Source organism: Coturnix japonica, unplaced genomic scaffold, assembly GCF_054131305.1.
Source record: "Coturnix japonica strain WE unplaced genomic scaffold, WE-NBRP24 Scf050, whole genome shotgun sequence".
NCBI lineage: Eukaryota > Metazoa > Chordata > Aves > Galliformes > Phasianidae > Coturnix > Coturnix japonica.
This window is the reverse complement of record NW_028188953.1, coordinates 1,809,319-1,822,698: the sequence shown is the minus strand read 5'-3', so window position 1 is coordinate 1,822,698 and position 13,380 is coordinate 1,809,319. Positions and strand designations below refer to the sequence as shown.

Here is a 13,380-nt window from a genome sequence, read left to right as displayed (position 1 = left end):
ATATAGGGGGGATATGGGGGGAGATGGGGGGATATAGGGGAGATATGGGGGGAGATGGGGGGATATAGGGGGGGTATGGGGGGATATGGGGGGTATATGGGGGTATATGGGGTTCAGGCTGGTGGGCAGCGACCGCAGCGACTGCACCCGCAGCGGGACATGGAGCCACCCCAAACCCGTCTGCGAGAGTGAGGAGGGGATATGGGGGGATATGGGGAGATATGGGGGGATATGGGGGGGTATGGGGGGGAAATGGGGGGATATTGGGGTCCTATGGGGGGATATGGGGGGATATAAGGGGGATATGGGGGTCCTAAGAGGGTCCTAGGGGGAGATATGGGGGGATATTGGGGTCCTACGGGGGGATATGGGGGGATATAGGGGGGATATGGGGGGAGAAGGGGGGATATAGGGGGGTATGGGGGTCCTAGGGGGGGATATGGGGGGATATGGGGGTCCTAAGAGGGTCCTAGGGAGAGATATGGGGGGATATGGGGGGGATATGGGGTCCTATGGGGAGATATGGGGGGGTATGAGGGTTCTAGGGGGGTATATTGGGGTCCTAGGGGGGGTATGGGGGGATATGGGGGTCCTAGGGGGGGATATTGGTGTCCTAGGGGGGGATATGGGGGGATATGGGGGTCCTAAGAGGGTCCTAGGGGGAGATATGGGGGGATATGGGGGGGATATGGGGGTTATGGGGGGTATATGGGGAGATATATGGGGGTTATGGGGGGATATAGGGGGGATATGGGGGTTATGAGGGGATATAGGGGAGATATGGGGGGAGATGGGGGGATATAGGGGTCCTAGGGGGGGATATGGGGGTCCTAAGAGGGATAGGGGGGGATATGGGGGTATATGGGGGTATATGGGGTTCAGGCTGGTGGGCAGCGACCGCAGCGACTGCACCCGCAGCGGGACCTGGAGCCACCCCAAACCCGTCTGCGAGAGTGAGGAGGGGATATGGGGGTCCTATGGGGCTTAGGGGGGTATATGGGGGGGATAATGGGGTCCTATGGGGAGATATGGGGGGATATGGGGGTCCTAAGAGGGTCCTAGAGGGGTTATGGGGGGGAAATGGGGGGATATTGGGGTCCTATGGGGGATATGGGGGGATATAAGGGAGATATGGGGGTCCTAAGAGGGATAGGGTGGGATATGGGGGGATATAAGGGGATATGGGGGGATATTGGGGGTCCTAGGGGGGAATATGGGGGTCCTAAGAGGGTCCTAGGGGGGGATATCGGGGGATATTGGGGTCCTAGAGGGTCCTATGGGGAGATATTGGGGTCCTAGGGGGGATATAGGGGGAGATATGGGGGTCCTAGGGGGGGATATGGGGGGATATTGGGGTCCTAGGGGGGGATATAGGGGGAGATATGGGGGTCCTAGGGGGGGATATGGGGGGATATGGGGGTCCTAGGGGGGGATATGGGGGTCCTAAGAGGGTCCTAGGGGGGGATAAGGGGGGGAAATGGGGTCCTAGGGGGGGATATGGGGGGATATTGGGGTCCTAGGGGGGGATATGGGGGTCCTAAGAGGGATAGGGGGGGATATAGGGGGAGATGGGGGGAGATGGTGGTCCTAGAGGGTCCTATGGGGAGATATTGGGGTCCTAAGGGGGTATATGGGGGGATATAGGGGGGATATGGGGGGAGATGGGGGGAGATATGGGGGAGATATGGGGGGTATATGGGGGTATATGGGGTGGATATATGGGGATATGGGGGTATATGGGGGTATATGGGGGTCAGGCTGGTGGGCAGCGACCGCAGCGACTGCACCCGCAGCGGGACATGGAGCCACCCCAAACCCGTCTGCGAGAGTGAGGGCATATAGGGCATATAGGGGATATAGGGCATATAGGGGGGGATATGGGGGTCCTAGGGGGTCCTATGGGGGGAGATGGGGGACCTAGGGGGGGAGATGGGGGTCCTATGGGAAGATATGGGGGGATATGGGGGGGATATGGGGGGATATTGGGGTCCTAGGGGGGGATATGGGGGGATATTGGGGTCCTAGGGGGGTATAAGGGGGGATATTGGGGTCCTACGGGGGGATATGGGGGGATATTGGGGTCCTAGGGGGGGATATGGGGGGATATTGGGGTCCTAGGGGGGGATATGGGGGGATATTGGGGTCCTAGGGGGGGATATGGGGGGGTATGAGGGTCCTAGGGGGGGATATGGGGGTCCTAAGAGGGTCCTAGGGGGAGATATGGGGGGATATGGGGGTCCTAAGAGGGTCCTAGGGGGAGATATGGGGGGGTATTGGGGTCCTAGGGGGGGATATGGGGGTCCTATGGGGCCTTAGGGGGGGATATGGGGGGATATGGGGGTCCTAAGAGGGTCCTAGGGGGAGATATGGGGGGGTATGAGGGTTCTAGGGGGAGATATGGGGGTTATGGGGGGATATGGGGGGATATTGGTGTCCTAGGGGGGATATGGGGGTCCTAGGGGGGTATATGGGGGGAAATGGGGTTCCTAGAGGGTGCTAGGGGGGGATACAGGGGGAGATGGGGGGAGATGGGGGTCCTAGAGGGTCCTATGGGGAGATATGGGGGGAGATGGGGGTGATATGGGGGGATATGGGGGTCCTAGGGGGGGATATGGGGGTCCTAAGAGGGTCCTAGGGGGAGATTTAGGGGGAGATATGGGGGTCCTAGGGGGGGATATGGGGGTCCTATGGGGCTTAGGGGGGGATATTGGGGTCCTAGGGGGGGATATGGGGGTCCTAAGAGGGTCCTAGGGGGAGATATGGGGGGATATGGGGGTCCTATGGGGCTTAGGGGGTATATGAGGGTATATGGGGGGATATGGGGGGAGATGGGGGTCCTAGAGGGTCCTATGGGGGGATATTGGGGTCCTAGGGGGGATATAGGGGGAGATATGGGGGTCCTAGGGGGGGATATGGGGGGATATTGGGGTCCTAGGGGGGGATATAGGGGGATATGGGGGTCCTAGGGGGGGATATGGGGGTGTATGGGGGGATATGGGGGTCCTAGGGGGGGATATGGGGGTCCTAAGAGGGTCCTAGGGGGAGATATAGGGGTTCTAGAGGGTCCAATGCGGGGATATGGGGGTCCTAGGGGAGTTTAGGGGGGATATGGAGTGGTATGGGGGGGATATAAGGGGATATGGGGTGGATACAGGGGGGTATGGGGTGATATAGGGGGATATGGGGGGTATATGGGGTGGATATAGGGGGGATATGGGGGGATATAGGGGGGATATGAGGGGGATATAGGGGGATGTGGGGGTATATGGGGGTATATGGGGTTCAGGCTGGTGGGCAGCGACCGCAGCGACTGCACCCGCAGCGGGACGTGGAGCCACCCCAAACCCGTCTGCGAGAGTGAGGAGGGGATATGGGGGGGATAATGGGGTCCTATAGGGTCCTAGGGGGGGATATGGGGGATATGGGGGGGATATGGGGGGATATAAGGGGGATATGGGGGGAGAGGGGGGTCCTAGAGGGTCCTACGGGGGGATATGGGGAAATATGGGGCTCCTAGGGGGGGATATTGGGGTCCTATGGGGGTGTATGGGGGGGTATGAGGGTCCTAGGGGGGGATATGGGGTGGTATGGGGGGGATATGGGGGGATATGAGGGATATAGGGGGGGGATACAGGGGGTATATAAGGGGATATAGGGGGGATATGGGGGTCCTAGGGGGGGTATTGGGGGGGTATGGGGATACTAGGGGGGTATGTGGGGGGTTATGGGGGGATATGGGGGACCTATGGGGGAATATAGGGGGGTATGGGGGGATATAAGGGGGATATGGGGGGATATAGGGGGGATAAGGGGGGTATATGGGGGGATATGGGGGTCCTAGAGGGTCCTATGGGGGGATATGGGGGTCCTAGGGGGGGATATAGGGGGGATATGAGGGGAATATGGGGAGATATGGGGGTCCTAGGGGAGTTTAGGGGGGATATGGAGTGGTATGGGGGGGATATAAGGGGATATGGGGGATATGGGGGTATATGGGGGTATATGGGGTTCAGGCTGGTGGGCAGCGACTGCAGCGACTGCACCCGTAGCGGGACCTGGAGCCACCCCAAACCCGTCTGCGAGAGTGAGGAGGGGATATGGGGGGATATGGGGGGATAATGGGGTCCTATGGGGCTTAGGGGGGGATATAAGGGGGATATGGGGGTCCTAAGAGGGTCCTAGGGGGAGATATGGGGGGATATGGGGGTCCTAAGAGGGTCCTAGGGGGAGATATGGGGGGATATGGGGGGGATATGGGGGTCCTATGGGGAGATATGGGAGTTATGGGGGGATATGGGGGGATATTGGGGTCCTAGGGGGAGATATGGGGTATATTGGGGTCCTAGGGGGGGATATGGGGGTCCTATGGGGCCTTAGTGGGGGATATGGGGGGATATGGGGGTCCTAAGAGGGTCCTAGGGGGAGATATGGGGGGATATTGGGATCCTAGGGGGGGATATGGGGGAGTATGAGGGTCCTAGGGGGGGATATTGGGGTCCTAGGGGGGGTATGGGGGGTATATGGGGGGATATGGGGGTCCTAAGAGGGTCCTAGGGGGGGACATGGGGGGGAAATGGGGGGATATAGGGGTCCTAGGGGGGATATGGGGGTCCTATGGGGCCTTAGGGGGGGATATGGGGGTCCTAAGAGGGTCCTAGGGGGAGATATGGGGGGGTATTGGGGTCCTAGGGGGGGATATGGGGGTCCTAAGAGGGTCCTAGGGGGAGATATGGGGGGGTATTGGGGTCCTAGGGGGGGATATGGGGGTCCTATGGGGCCTTAGGGGGGGATATGGGGGAGTATGAGGGTCCTAGGGGGGGATATTGGGGTCCTATGGGGGGATATGGGGGTCCTGGGGGGGGGATATAGGGGGATATGAGGGGATATGGGGGTCCTATAGGGTCCTAGGGGGGGATATTGGGGTCCTAGGGGGGGATATGGGGGTCCTATGGGGCCTTAGGGGGGAATATGGGGGGATATGAGGGTCCTATGGGGAGATATGGGGGGATATGTGGGGATATGGGGAGATATAGGGGGGATATGAGGGGATATAGGGGGGATATGGGGGTTCTGGGGGGGGATATTGGGGTCCTAAGGGGGGATATGGGGGGGTATGGGGGGGTATTGGGGTTCTAGGGGGGGATATGGGTGTTCTGGGGGTTCCTATGGGTTCCTATGGGATCCTATGGGGTTCCTATGGGGTTCTATGGGGTTCTATGGGGTTCTATGGGTTCTTATGGGATTCTACGGGTTCCTATGGGGTTCTATGGGTTTCTATGGGTTCCTATGGGATCCTATGGGTTCCTATGGGTTCCTATGGGATCCTATGGGTTTCTATGGGGTCCTATGGGTTCCTATGGGATCCTATGGGGTTCTATGGGATCCTATGGGGTTCTATGGGTTCCTATGGGATCCTATGGGGTTCTATGTGTTCCTATGGGATCCTATGGGGTTCTGTGTTGTTCTATGGGGCGCTGCTCCCCACTGATGCTGTTCTCCCCCCTTCCCACCCCACAGTTCGTCGACCCCCCTCCGGTAAGTGACCCCCCCCCCCCAGCCCCATAGCGCCCCTGCCCCACACCCCATAGGGACCCACAGACCCCATAGCCCCCCCCAGCCCCATAGCGACCCCCCAACCCTATAGCCCTCCTCCCCAGCCCCATAGCGACCCCCAGCCACTACAACCCTCCCAGCCCCATAGAGACACCCAGCCACTACAACCCCCCCAGCCCCATAGCCCTCCCAGCCCCATAGCTCCCCCTGTGCCCCATAGATCCCCCCATCCCTCCTCCCTCCAGCTCCATCATCCCCCCCAGCCCCATAGCCCCCCTCTCAGACCCTTAGCTACCTCCCCAGCCCCATAGCTCCCACCCAGCCCTATAGCTGCCCCCAGCCCCATAGCTCCCCCCCAACCCTATAGCCCCCCTCCCCAGCCCCATAGCTCCCACCTGAGCCCCATAGCCCCCCCCACCCCATACCCCCCAGCCCCATAGCAACACCTGAGCCCCATAGCCCCTATCCCCAGCCCCACAACCCCTTTCCCAGCCCCATAGCGACCCCCATAGCCCCCCAGCCCTATAGCTCTCCCCCCAGCCCTATAACCCCCAGCCCCAGCCCCATAGCTCCCCCCTGAGCCCCATAGCTCCCCCCTGAGCCCCATAGCTCCCCCCCCCAGCCCTATAGCCCCCCTCCCCAGCCCCATAGCGACCCCCATAGCCCCCCAGCCCTATAGCTCTCCCCCCAGCCCTATAACCCCCAGCCCCAGCCCCATAGCTCCCCCCCAGCCCCATAGCGACCCCCATCACTCCTGCCCCCAGCCCCATAGCTCCCCCCCAGCCCCATAGCTCCCCCCCCAGCCCTATAGCCCCCCTCCCCAGCCCCATAGCGACCCCCATAGCCCCCCAGCCCTATAGCTCCCCCTGAGCCCCATAGCCCCCCCCACCCCATACCCCCCAGCCCCATAGCAACACCTGAGCCCCATAGCCCCTATCCCCAGCCCCACAACCCCTTTCCCAGCCCCATAGCGACCCCCATAGCCCCCCAGCCCTATAGCTTTCCCCCCAGCCCTATAACCCCCAGCCCCAGCCCCATAGCGACCCCCAGCCCTATAGCCCCCCTCCCCAGCCCCATAGCTCCCCCTCCAGCCCTATAGCTCCCCCCCAGCCCCATAGCTCCCCCCCAGCCCCATAGCGACCCCCATCACTCCTGCCCCCAGCCCCATAGCTCCCCCGTGAGCCCCATAGCTCCCCCCCCCAGCCCTATAGCCCCCCTCCCCAGCCCCATAGCGACCCCCATAGCCCCCCAGCCCTATAGCTCTCCCCCCAGCCCTATAACCCCCAGCCCCAGCCCCATAGCTCCCCCCCAGCCCCATAGCGACCCCCATCCCTCCTGCCCCCAGCCCCATAGCTCCCCCCTGAGCCCCATAGCTCCCCCCCCCAGCCCTATAACCCCCCTCCCCAGCCCCATAGCGACCCCCATAGCCCCCCAGCCCTATAGCCCCCCTCTCAGCCCCATAGCCCCCCCCACCCCATACCCCCCAGCCCCATAGCAACACCTGAGCCCCATAGCCCCTATCCCCAGCCCCACAACCCCTTTCCCAGCCCCATAGCGACCCCCATAGCCCCCCAGCCCTATAACCCCCAGCCCCAGCCCCATAGCTCCTCCCCCAGCCCCATAGCTCCCCCCCAGCCCTATAGCCCCCCTCCCCAGCCCCATAGCTCCCCTCCCAGCCCTATAGCCCCCCTCCCCAGCCCCATAGCGACCCCCATAGCCCCCCAGCCCTATAGCTCTCCCCCCAGCCCTATAACCCCCAGCCCCAGCCCCATAGCTCCCCCCCAGCCCCATAGCGACCCCCATCACTCCTGCCCCCAGCCCCATAGCGACCCCCCCCAGCCCTATAGCCCCCCTCCCCAGCCCCATAGCGACCCCCATAGCCCCCCAGCCCTATAGCCCCCCTCTCAGCCCCATAGCCCCCCCCACCCCATACCCCCCAGCCCCATAGCAACACCTGAGCCCCATAGCTCCCCCCCAGCCCCATAGCTACCCCCATCCCTGCTTACCCTGAGCCCCATAGCTCCCCCCTGAGCCCCATAGCTCCCCCCCCAGCCCTATAGCCCCCCTCCCCAGCCCCATAGCAACCCCCAGCCCTATAGCTCCCCCTGTGCCCCATAGATCCCCCCATCCCTGCTTACCCTGAGCCCCATAGCGATCCCCAGCCCCATAGCGACCCCCCAGCCCCATAGCTCCCCCCAGCCCTATAGCCCCCCTCTCAGCCCCATAGCCCCCCCCACCCCATACCCCCCAGCCCCATAGCAACACCTGAGCCCCATAGCCCCTATCCCCAGCCCCACAACCCCCCTCCCAGCCCTATAGCGAACCCCCATCCCCATATCCCCCCATATCCCCCCCCATCCCATCATCCCGTCCCATTATCCCCCCCCCCCCCCCACCCCAAGCCCCTCCCCCCCCAAGCCCCTCCCCATTCCCCGCCCCCCCCCCCCATTTTCTCCCTCCCCTCCCTCCGCCATGGCGCAGCTCCGGCCCCATTAAACCCCTCAGCCCCATGGCGGCCCCCCCCGACCCCCACCCCACCCCATATCCCCCCACATCCCCCCCCAACCCCATACGACCCCCATCCCCCCCCCCATTATAATAAGGCCGGCTGGGCTCTTCTCACTCGGGGTCTCTTGGCCCCCCAGCCCCATAGCGACCCCCCTGAGCCCCATAGCGACCCCCCTGAGCCCCATAGCGACCCCCCTGAGCCCCATAGCGACCCCCCTGAGCCCCATAGCGACCCCCCTGAGCCCCATAGCTTCCTCCCCAGCCCTATAGCCCCCCTCCCCAGCCCCATAGCTTCCCCCTAGCCCTATAGCTACCTCCCCAGCCCTATAGCCCCCCTCCCCAGCCCCATAGCGACCCCTAGCCCCATAGCGACCCCCATCCCTCCTCCCTCCAGCCCCATAGCGACCCCTGAGCCCCATAGCGACCCCCATCCCTGCTTACCCTGAGCCCCATAGGCCCCCCAGCCCCATAGATCCCCCTACCCCTCCTCCCCTCAGCCCCATAGCCCCCCCCCCCCCCAGCCCTATAGCCCCCCTCCCCAGCCCCATATTTCCCCTTATCCCCCCCATCCCCATCCCCATCATCCCCCCCAGCCCCATAGCTCCCCCTGTGCCCCATAGAGACCCCAATCCCTGCTTCCCCCAGCCCCATAGAGACCCCCATCAACCCCCCAGCCCCATAGCCCCCCCCCCCCAGCCCTATAGCCCCCCTCCCCATCCCCATAGCTCCCCCCCAGCCCTATAGCCCCCCTCCCCAGCCCCATAGCTTCCCCCCAGCCCCATAGCTACCTCCCCAGCCCTATAGCCCCCCTCCCCATCCCCATAGCGACCCCTAGCCCCATACGACCCCCATCCCCCCCCCATTCTAATATGGGTCGGTGGGCTCTTACTTGGGGTCTCTCCCCCCCTCCCCATTCAATGGGTGGGTGGGCTCTGCTGGCCTTGGGTTGGGGTCTCTTAACCTCCCCTCACCCCATAAGCCCCCCACCCTATTATAATCAATGGGGCTGGGCCATAAACCCCCCACCCCATTATAATCAATGGGGGTGGGCCATAAGCCCCCCACCCCATTATAATAAGGGGGGGTGGGCCATAAGCCCCCCACCCCATTATAATCAATGGGGCTGGGCCATAAGCCCCCCTCCCCATTCTAATCAATGGGGCTGGGCCATAAGCCCCCCACCCCATTCTAATCAATGGGGCTGGGCCATAAGCCCCCCACCCTATTCTAATCAATGGGGCTGGGCCATAAAGCCCCCACCCCATTCTAATCAATGGGGGTGGGCCATAAACCCCCCACCCCATTATAATAGTGGGGGGTGGGCTCTGCTGGCCTTGGGTTGGGGTCTCATGCCCCCCCCCCACCCCATAGGCCCCCATTATAATAAAGGGGGGTGGGCCATAAGCCCCCCACCCCATTCTAATCAATGGGGCTGGGCTGTGCTGGGCCTGGGTTGGGGTCTCATGGCCCCCCCCCACCCCATAGGCCCCCATTCTAATCAATGGGGCTGGGCCATAAGCCCCCCACCCCATTCTAATCAATGGGGCTGGGCCATAAGCCCCCCACCCCATTCTAATCAATGGGGGTGGGCCATAAGCCCCCCACCCCATTCTAATCAATGGGGCTGGGCCATAAGCCCCCCACCCCATTCTAATCAATGGGGGGAGGCCATAAGCCCCCCACCCCATTCTAATCAATGGGGCTGGGCTCTGCTGGCCTTGGGCTGGGGTCTCCTCTCGCCCCCCATAGGCCCCCATTGTAATAAAGGGGGGTGGGCTATAAGCCCCCCACCCCATTCTAATCAATGGGGCTGGGCCATAAGCCCCCCACCCCATTCTAATCAATGGGGCTGGGCCATAAGCCCCCCACCCCATTCTAATCAATGGGGGTGGGCTCTGCCGGCCTTGGGTTGGGGTCTCCTATCGCCCCCCATAGGCCCCCATTGTAATAAAGGGGGGTGGGCCATAAGCCCCCCTCCCCATTATAATCAATGGGGCTGGGCCATAAGCCCCCCACCCTATTCTAATCAATGGGGCTGGGCCATAAGCCCCCCTCCCCATTATAATCAATGGGGCTGGGCCATAAGCCCCCCACCCTATTCTAATCAATGGGGCTGGGCCATAAGCCCCCCTCCCCATTATAATCAATGGGGGTGGGCTCTGCCGGCCTTGGGTTGGGGTCTCATGGCCCCCCCCCACCCCATAAGCCCCCCACCCCATTCTAATCAATGGGGGGAGGCCATAAGCCCCCCTCCCCATTCTAATCAATGGGGCTGGGCCATAAGCCCCCCACCCCATTATAATCAAGGGGGGGGGGCTCTGCCGGCCTTGGGTTGGGGTCTCATGGCCCCCCCCCACCCCATAAGCCCCCCACCCCATTCTAATCAATGGGGCTGGGCCATAAGCCCCCCACCCCATTATAATATGGGTGGGTGGGCTCTATTGGCCCTGGGCTGGGGTCTCCTCTCGCCCCCCATAGGCCCCCATTGTAATCAATGGGGGTGGGCGCTGCTCGCTCTCATTGGGGGTCTGTTCTCGCCGCCCCCCGTGGCTGCAGTTCGCAAGTTGATCCACGTGGGGGCGCTGTTCCCCATGAGCGGGGGGTGGCCGGGCGGTCAGGCCTGTCTGCCAGCCGTAAACATGGCGCTGGAGGACGTCAACCGCCGCCATGACATCCTGCCCGACTATGAACTGAGGCTCATACACCATGATAGTAAGGTGGGTTATAGGGTCAATGGGGTTTATATGGGGTTATATGGGATATATGGGGTTATGGGGTTAATAGGGTCTATGGGGTTATGGGGTCTATGGGGTTATTGGGGTTATGGGGTCTATAGGGGGGTATGGGGGGATGTGGAGGTCCTAGGGGGGATATGGGGGTCCTAGGAGGGGATAATGGGGGGCTATGGGGGGCTATGGGGTCATTAGGGTCTATATGGGGTTATGGGGGGATATAGGGTCATTAGGGTCTGTAGGGGGATATGGGGGTCTATGGGGGGATATAGGGTCATTAGGGTCTATGGGGGGATATAGGGTCATTAGGGTCTATGGGGGGATATGTGGGGATATAGGGTCATTAGGGTCTATGGGGTTAATAGGGTCTATGGGGGTTATGGGGTCATTGGGGTTTATGGGGTTAATAGGGTCTATGGGGGGATATGGGGTCATTGGGGTCTATGGGGTTAATAGGGTCTATGGGGGGATATGGGGGGATATGGGGTCATTAGGGTCTATGGGGGGATATGGGGTCTATAGGGTCTATGGGGGGATATGGGGTCTATAGGGTCTATATGGGGTCTATATGGGGTCTATATGGGGTTATGGGGTCTATATGGGGTTATGGGGTCTATATGGGGTCTATATGGGGTTATGGGGTCTATATGGGGTCTATATGGGGTCTATATGGGGTTATGGGGGGATATGGGGTCTATATGGGGTCTATATGGGGTCTATATGGGGTCTATGGGGTTATGGGGTCTATGGGGTGATGGAGGACGTCAACCGCCGCCATGACATCCTGCCCGACTACGAGCTATGGCTCATACACCATGATAGTAAGGTATGGGGTCTATGGGGTCTATAGGGTCTATATGGGGTTATTGGGGTTATGGGGTTATTGGGGTCTATATGGGGTCTATGGGGTTATGGGGGGGATATATGGGGGTCTATGGGGGTCCTAGGGGTGGATATGGGGAGATATGGAGGGGATATAGGGGGATATGGGGTCATTGGGGTCTATGGGGTCATTAGGGTCTATGGGGTAATGGGGGGATATGGGGGGATATAGGGGGGTATGGGGGATATGGGGTCATTAGGGTCTATGGGGTCATTAGGGTCTATGGGGTCATTAGGGTCTATGGGGTTATGGGGGTGTGTGGGGGTCTATGGGGGTTATGGGGTCTGTATGGGGTTATGGGGTTATTAGGGTCTATGGGGGGATATAGGGTCATTGGGGTCTATAGGGATCAATAGGGCTATGGGGGGTATAGGGTCTATGGGGGGATATAGGGTCTATAGGGTCTATAGGGTTATTGGGGTCTATATGGGGTTATGGGGTTATAGGGGGATATAGGGTCATTAGGGTCTATGGGGGTATATGGGGTCTATGGGGTTATGGGGGGGTATGGGGGTATATGGGGATATAGGGTCATTAGGGTCTATGGGGTTAATAGGGTCTATGGGGGGATATAGGGTCATTAGGGTCTATGGGGGGATATGGGGTCTATGGGGTTATGGGGGGGTATGGGGGGATATAGGGTCATTAGGGTCTATGGGGGGATATAGGGTTATAGGGGGATATAGGGTCATTAGGGTCTATGGGGGGATATGGGGTCATTAGGGTCTATGGGGGGATATGGGGTCATTAGGGTCTATGGGGGGATATAGGGTCATTAGGGTCTATGGGGGGATATGGGGTCATTAGGGTCTATGGGGGATATGGGGTCATTAGGGTCTATGGGGGGATATAGGGTCTATGGGGGGATATAGGGTCATTAGGGTCTATGGGGGGATATAGGGTCATTAGGGTCTATGGGGGGATATAGGGTCTATAGGGTCTATAGGGTTATTGGGGTCTATATGGGATTATGGGGTTATGGGGGGATATGGGGTCATTAGGGTCTATGGGGTAATGGGGGGTTATAGGGGATATATGGGGTTATAGGGTTATTGGGGTCTATATGGGGTCTATATGGGGTTATGGGGTTAATAGGGTCTATAGAGTCATTAGGATCTATGGGGGGATATGGGGTCATTAGGGTCTATGGGGGGATATGGGGTTATGGGGGTCTATGGGGGGATATGGGGTTATGGGGGGATATAGGGTCATTAGGGTCTATGGGGGGATATGGGGGGGTATGGGACAATGGGGGGATATGGGGGTTATGGCGAATATAGGGTCATTAGGGTCTATTGGGGGATATGGGGTCATTAGGGTCTATGGGGGGATATGGGGCTATGGGGGGATATAGGGTCATTGGGGTTAATAGGGTCATTGGGGTCTATGGGGTGATGGGGGGGTATGGGGTTATTGGGGTCTATAGGGGGATATGGGGTCATTAGGGTCTATGGGGTGATGGGCGGGTATGGGGTGATATGGGGGGCTATGGGGATCAATAGGGCTATAGGGGGATATAGGGTGCTTAAGGCTATGGGGGGATATGGGGCTATGGGGGGGTATGGGGTCATTAGGGTCTATGGGGGGATGTAGGGGGGTTATGGGGGATATAGGGGATATAGGGGATATATGGGGTTATGTGGTCTATGGGGTTATTGGGGTCTATGGGGTTATGGGGTCTATGGGGTGATGGAGGACGTCAAC

At 60.6% G+C, this 13,380-nt stretch overlaps 1 protein-coding gene across 10 annotated transcripts in view; it reads left to right on the top strand.

Moving 5' to 3' along the window:
• The first annotated feature begins 8,860 nt into the window (after positions 1–8,860).
• The window catches only part of LOC107307649 (uncharacterized), a 56,675-nt gene continuing 52,155 nt past the window's right edge, over positions 8,861–13,380 (top strand). For 2 of the 10 annotated variants that reach the window (XM_085532726.1, XM_085532728.1), the window contains exon 1: positions 8,897–10,778. In XM_085532726.1, the coding sequence (XP_085388852.1) occupies positions 8,931–10,778 (1,848 nt within the window). In that variant the 5' untranslated portion in view covers positions 8,897–8,930. Of the gene's footprint in view, positions 10,779–13,380 lie in introns of all 10 variants that reach the window. The other 8 variants (XM_085532729.1, XM_085532727.1, XM_085532730.1 and 5 more) reach the window with 6 other exon arrangements.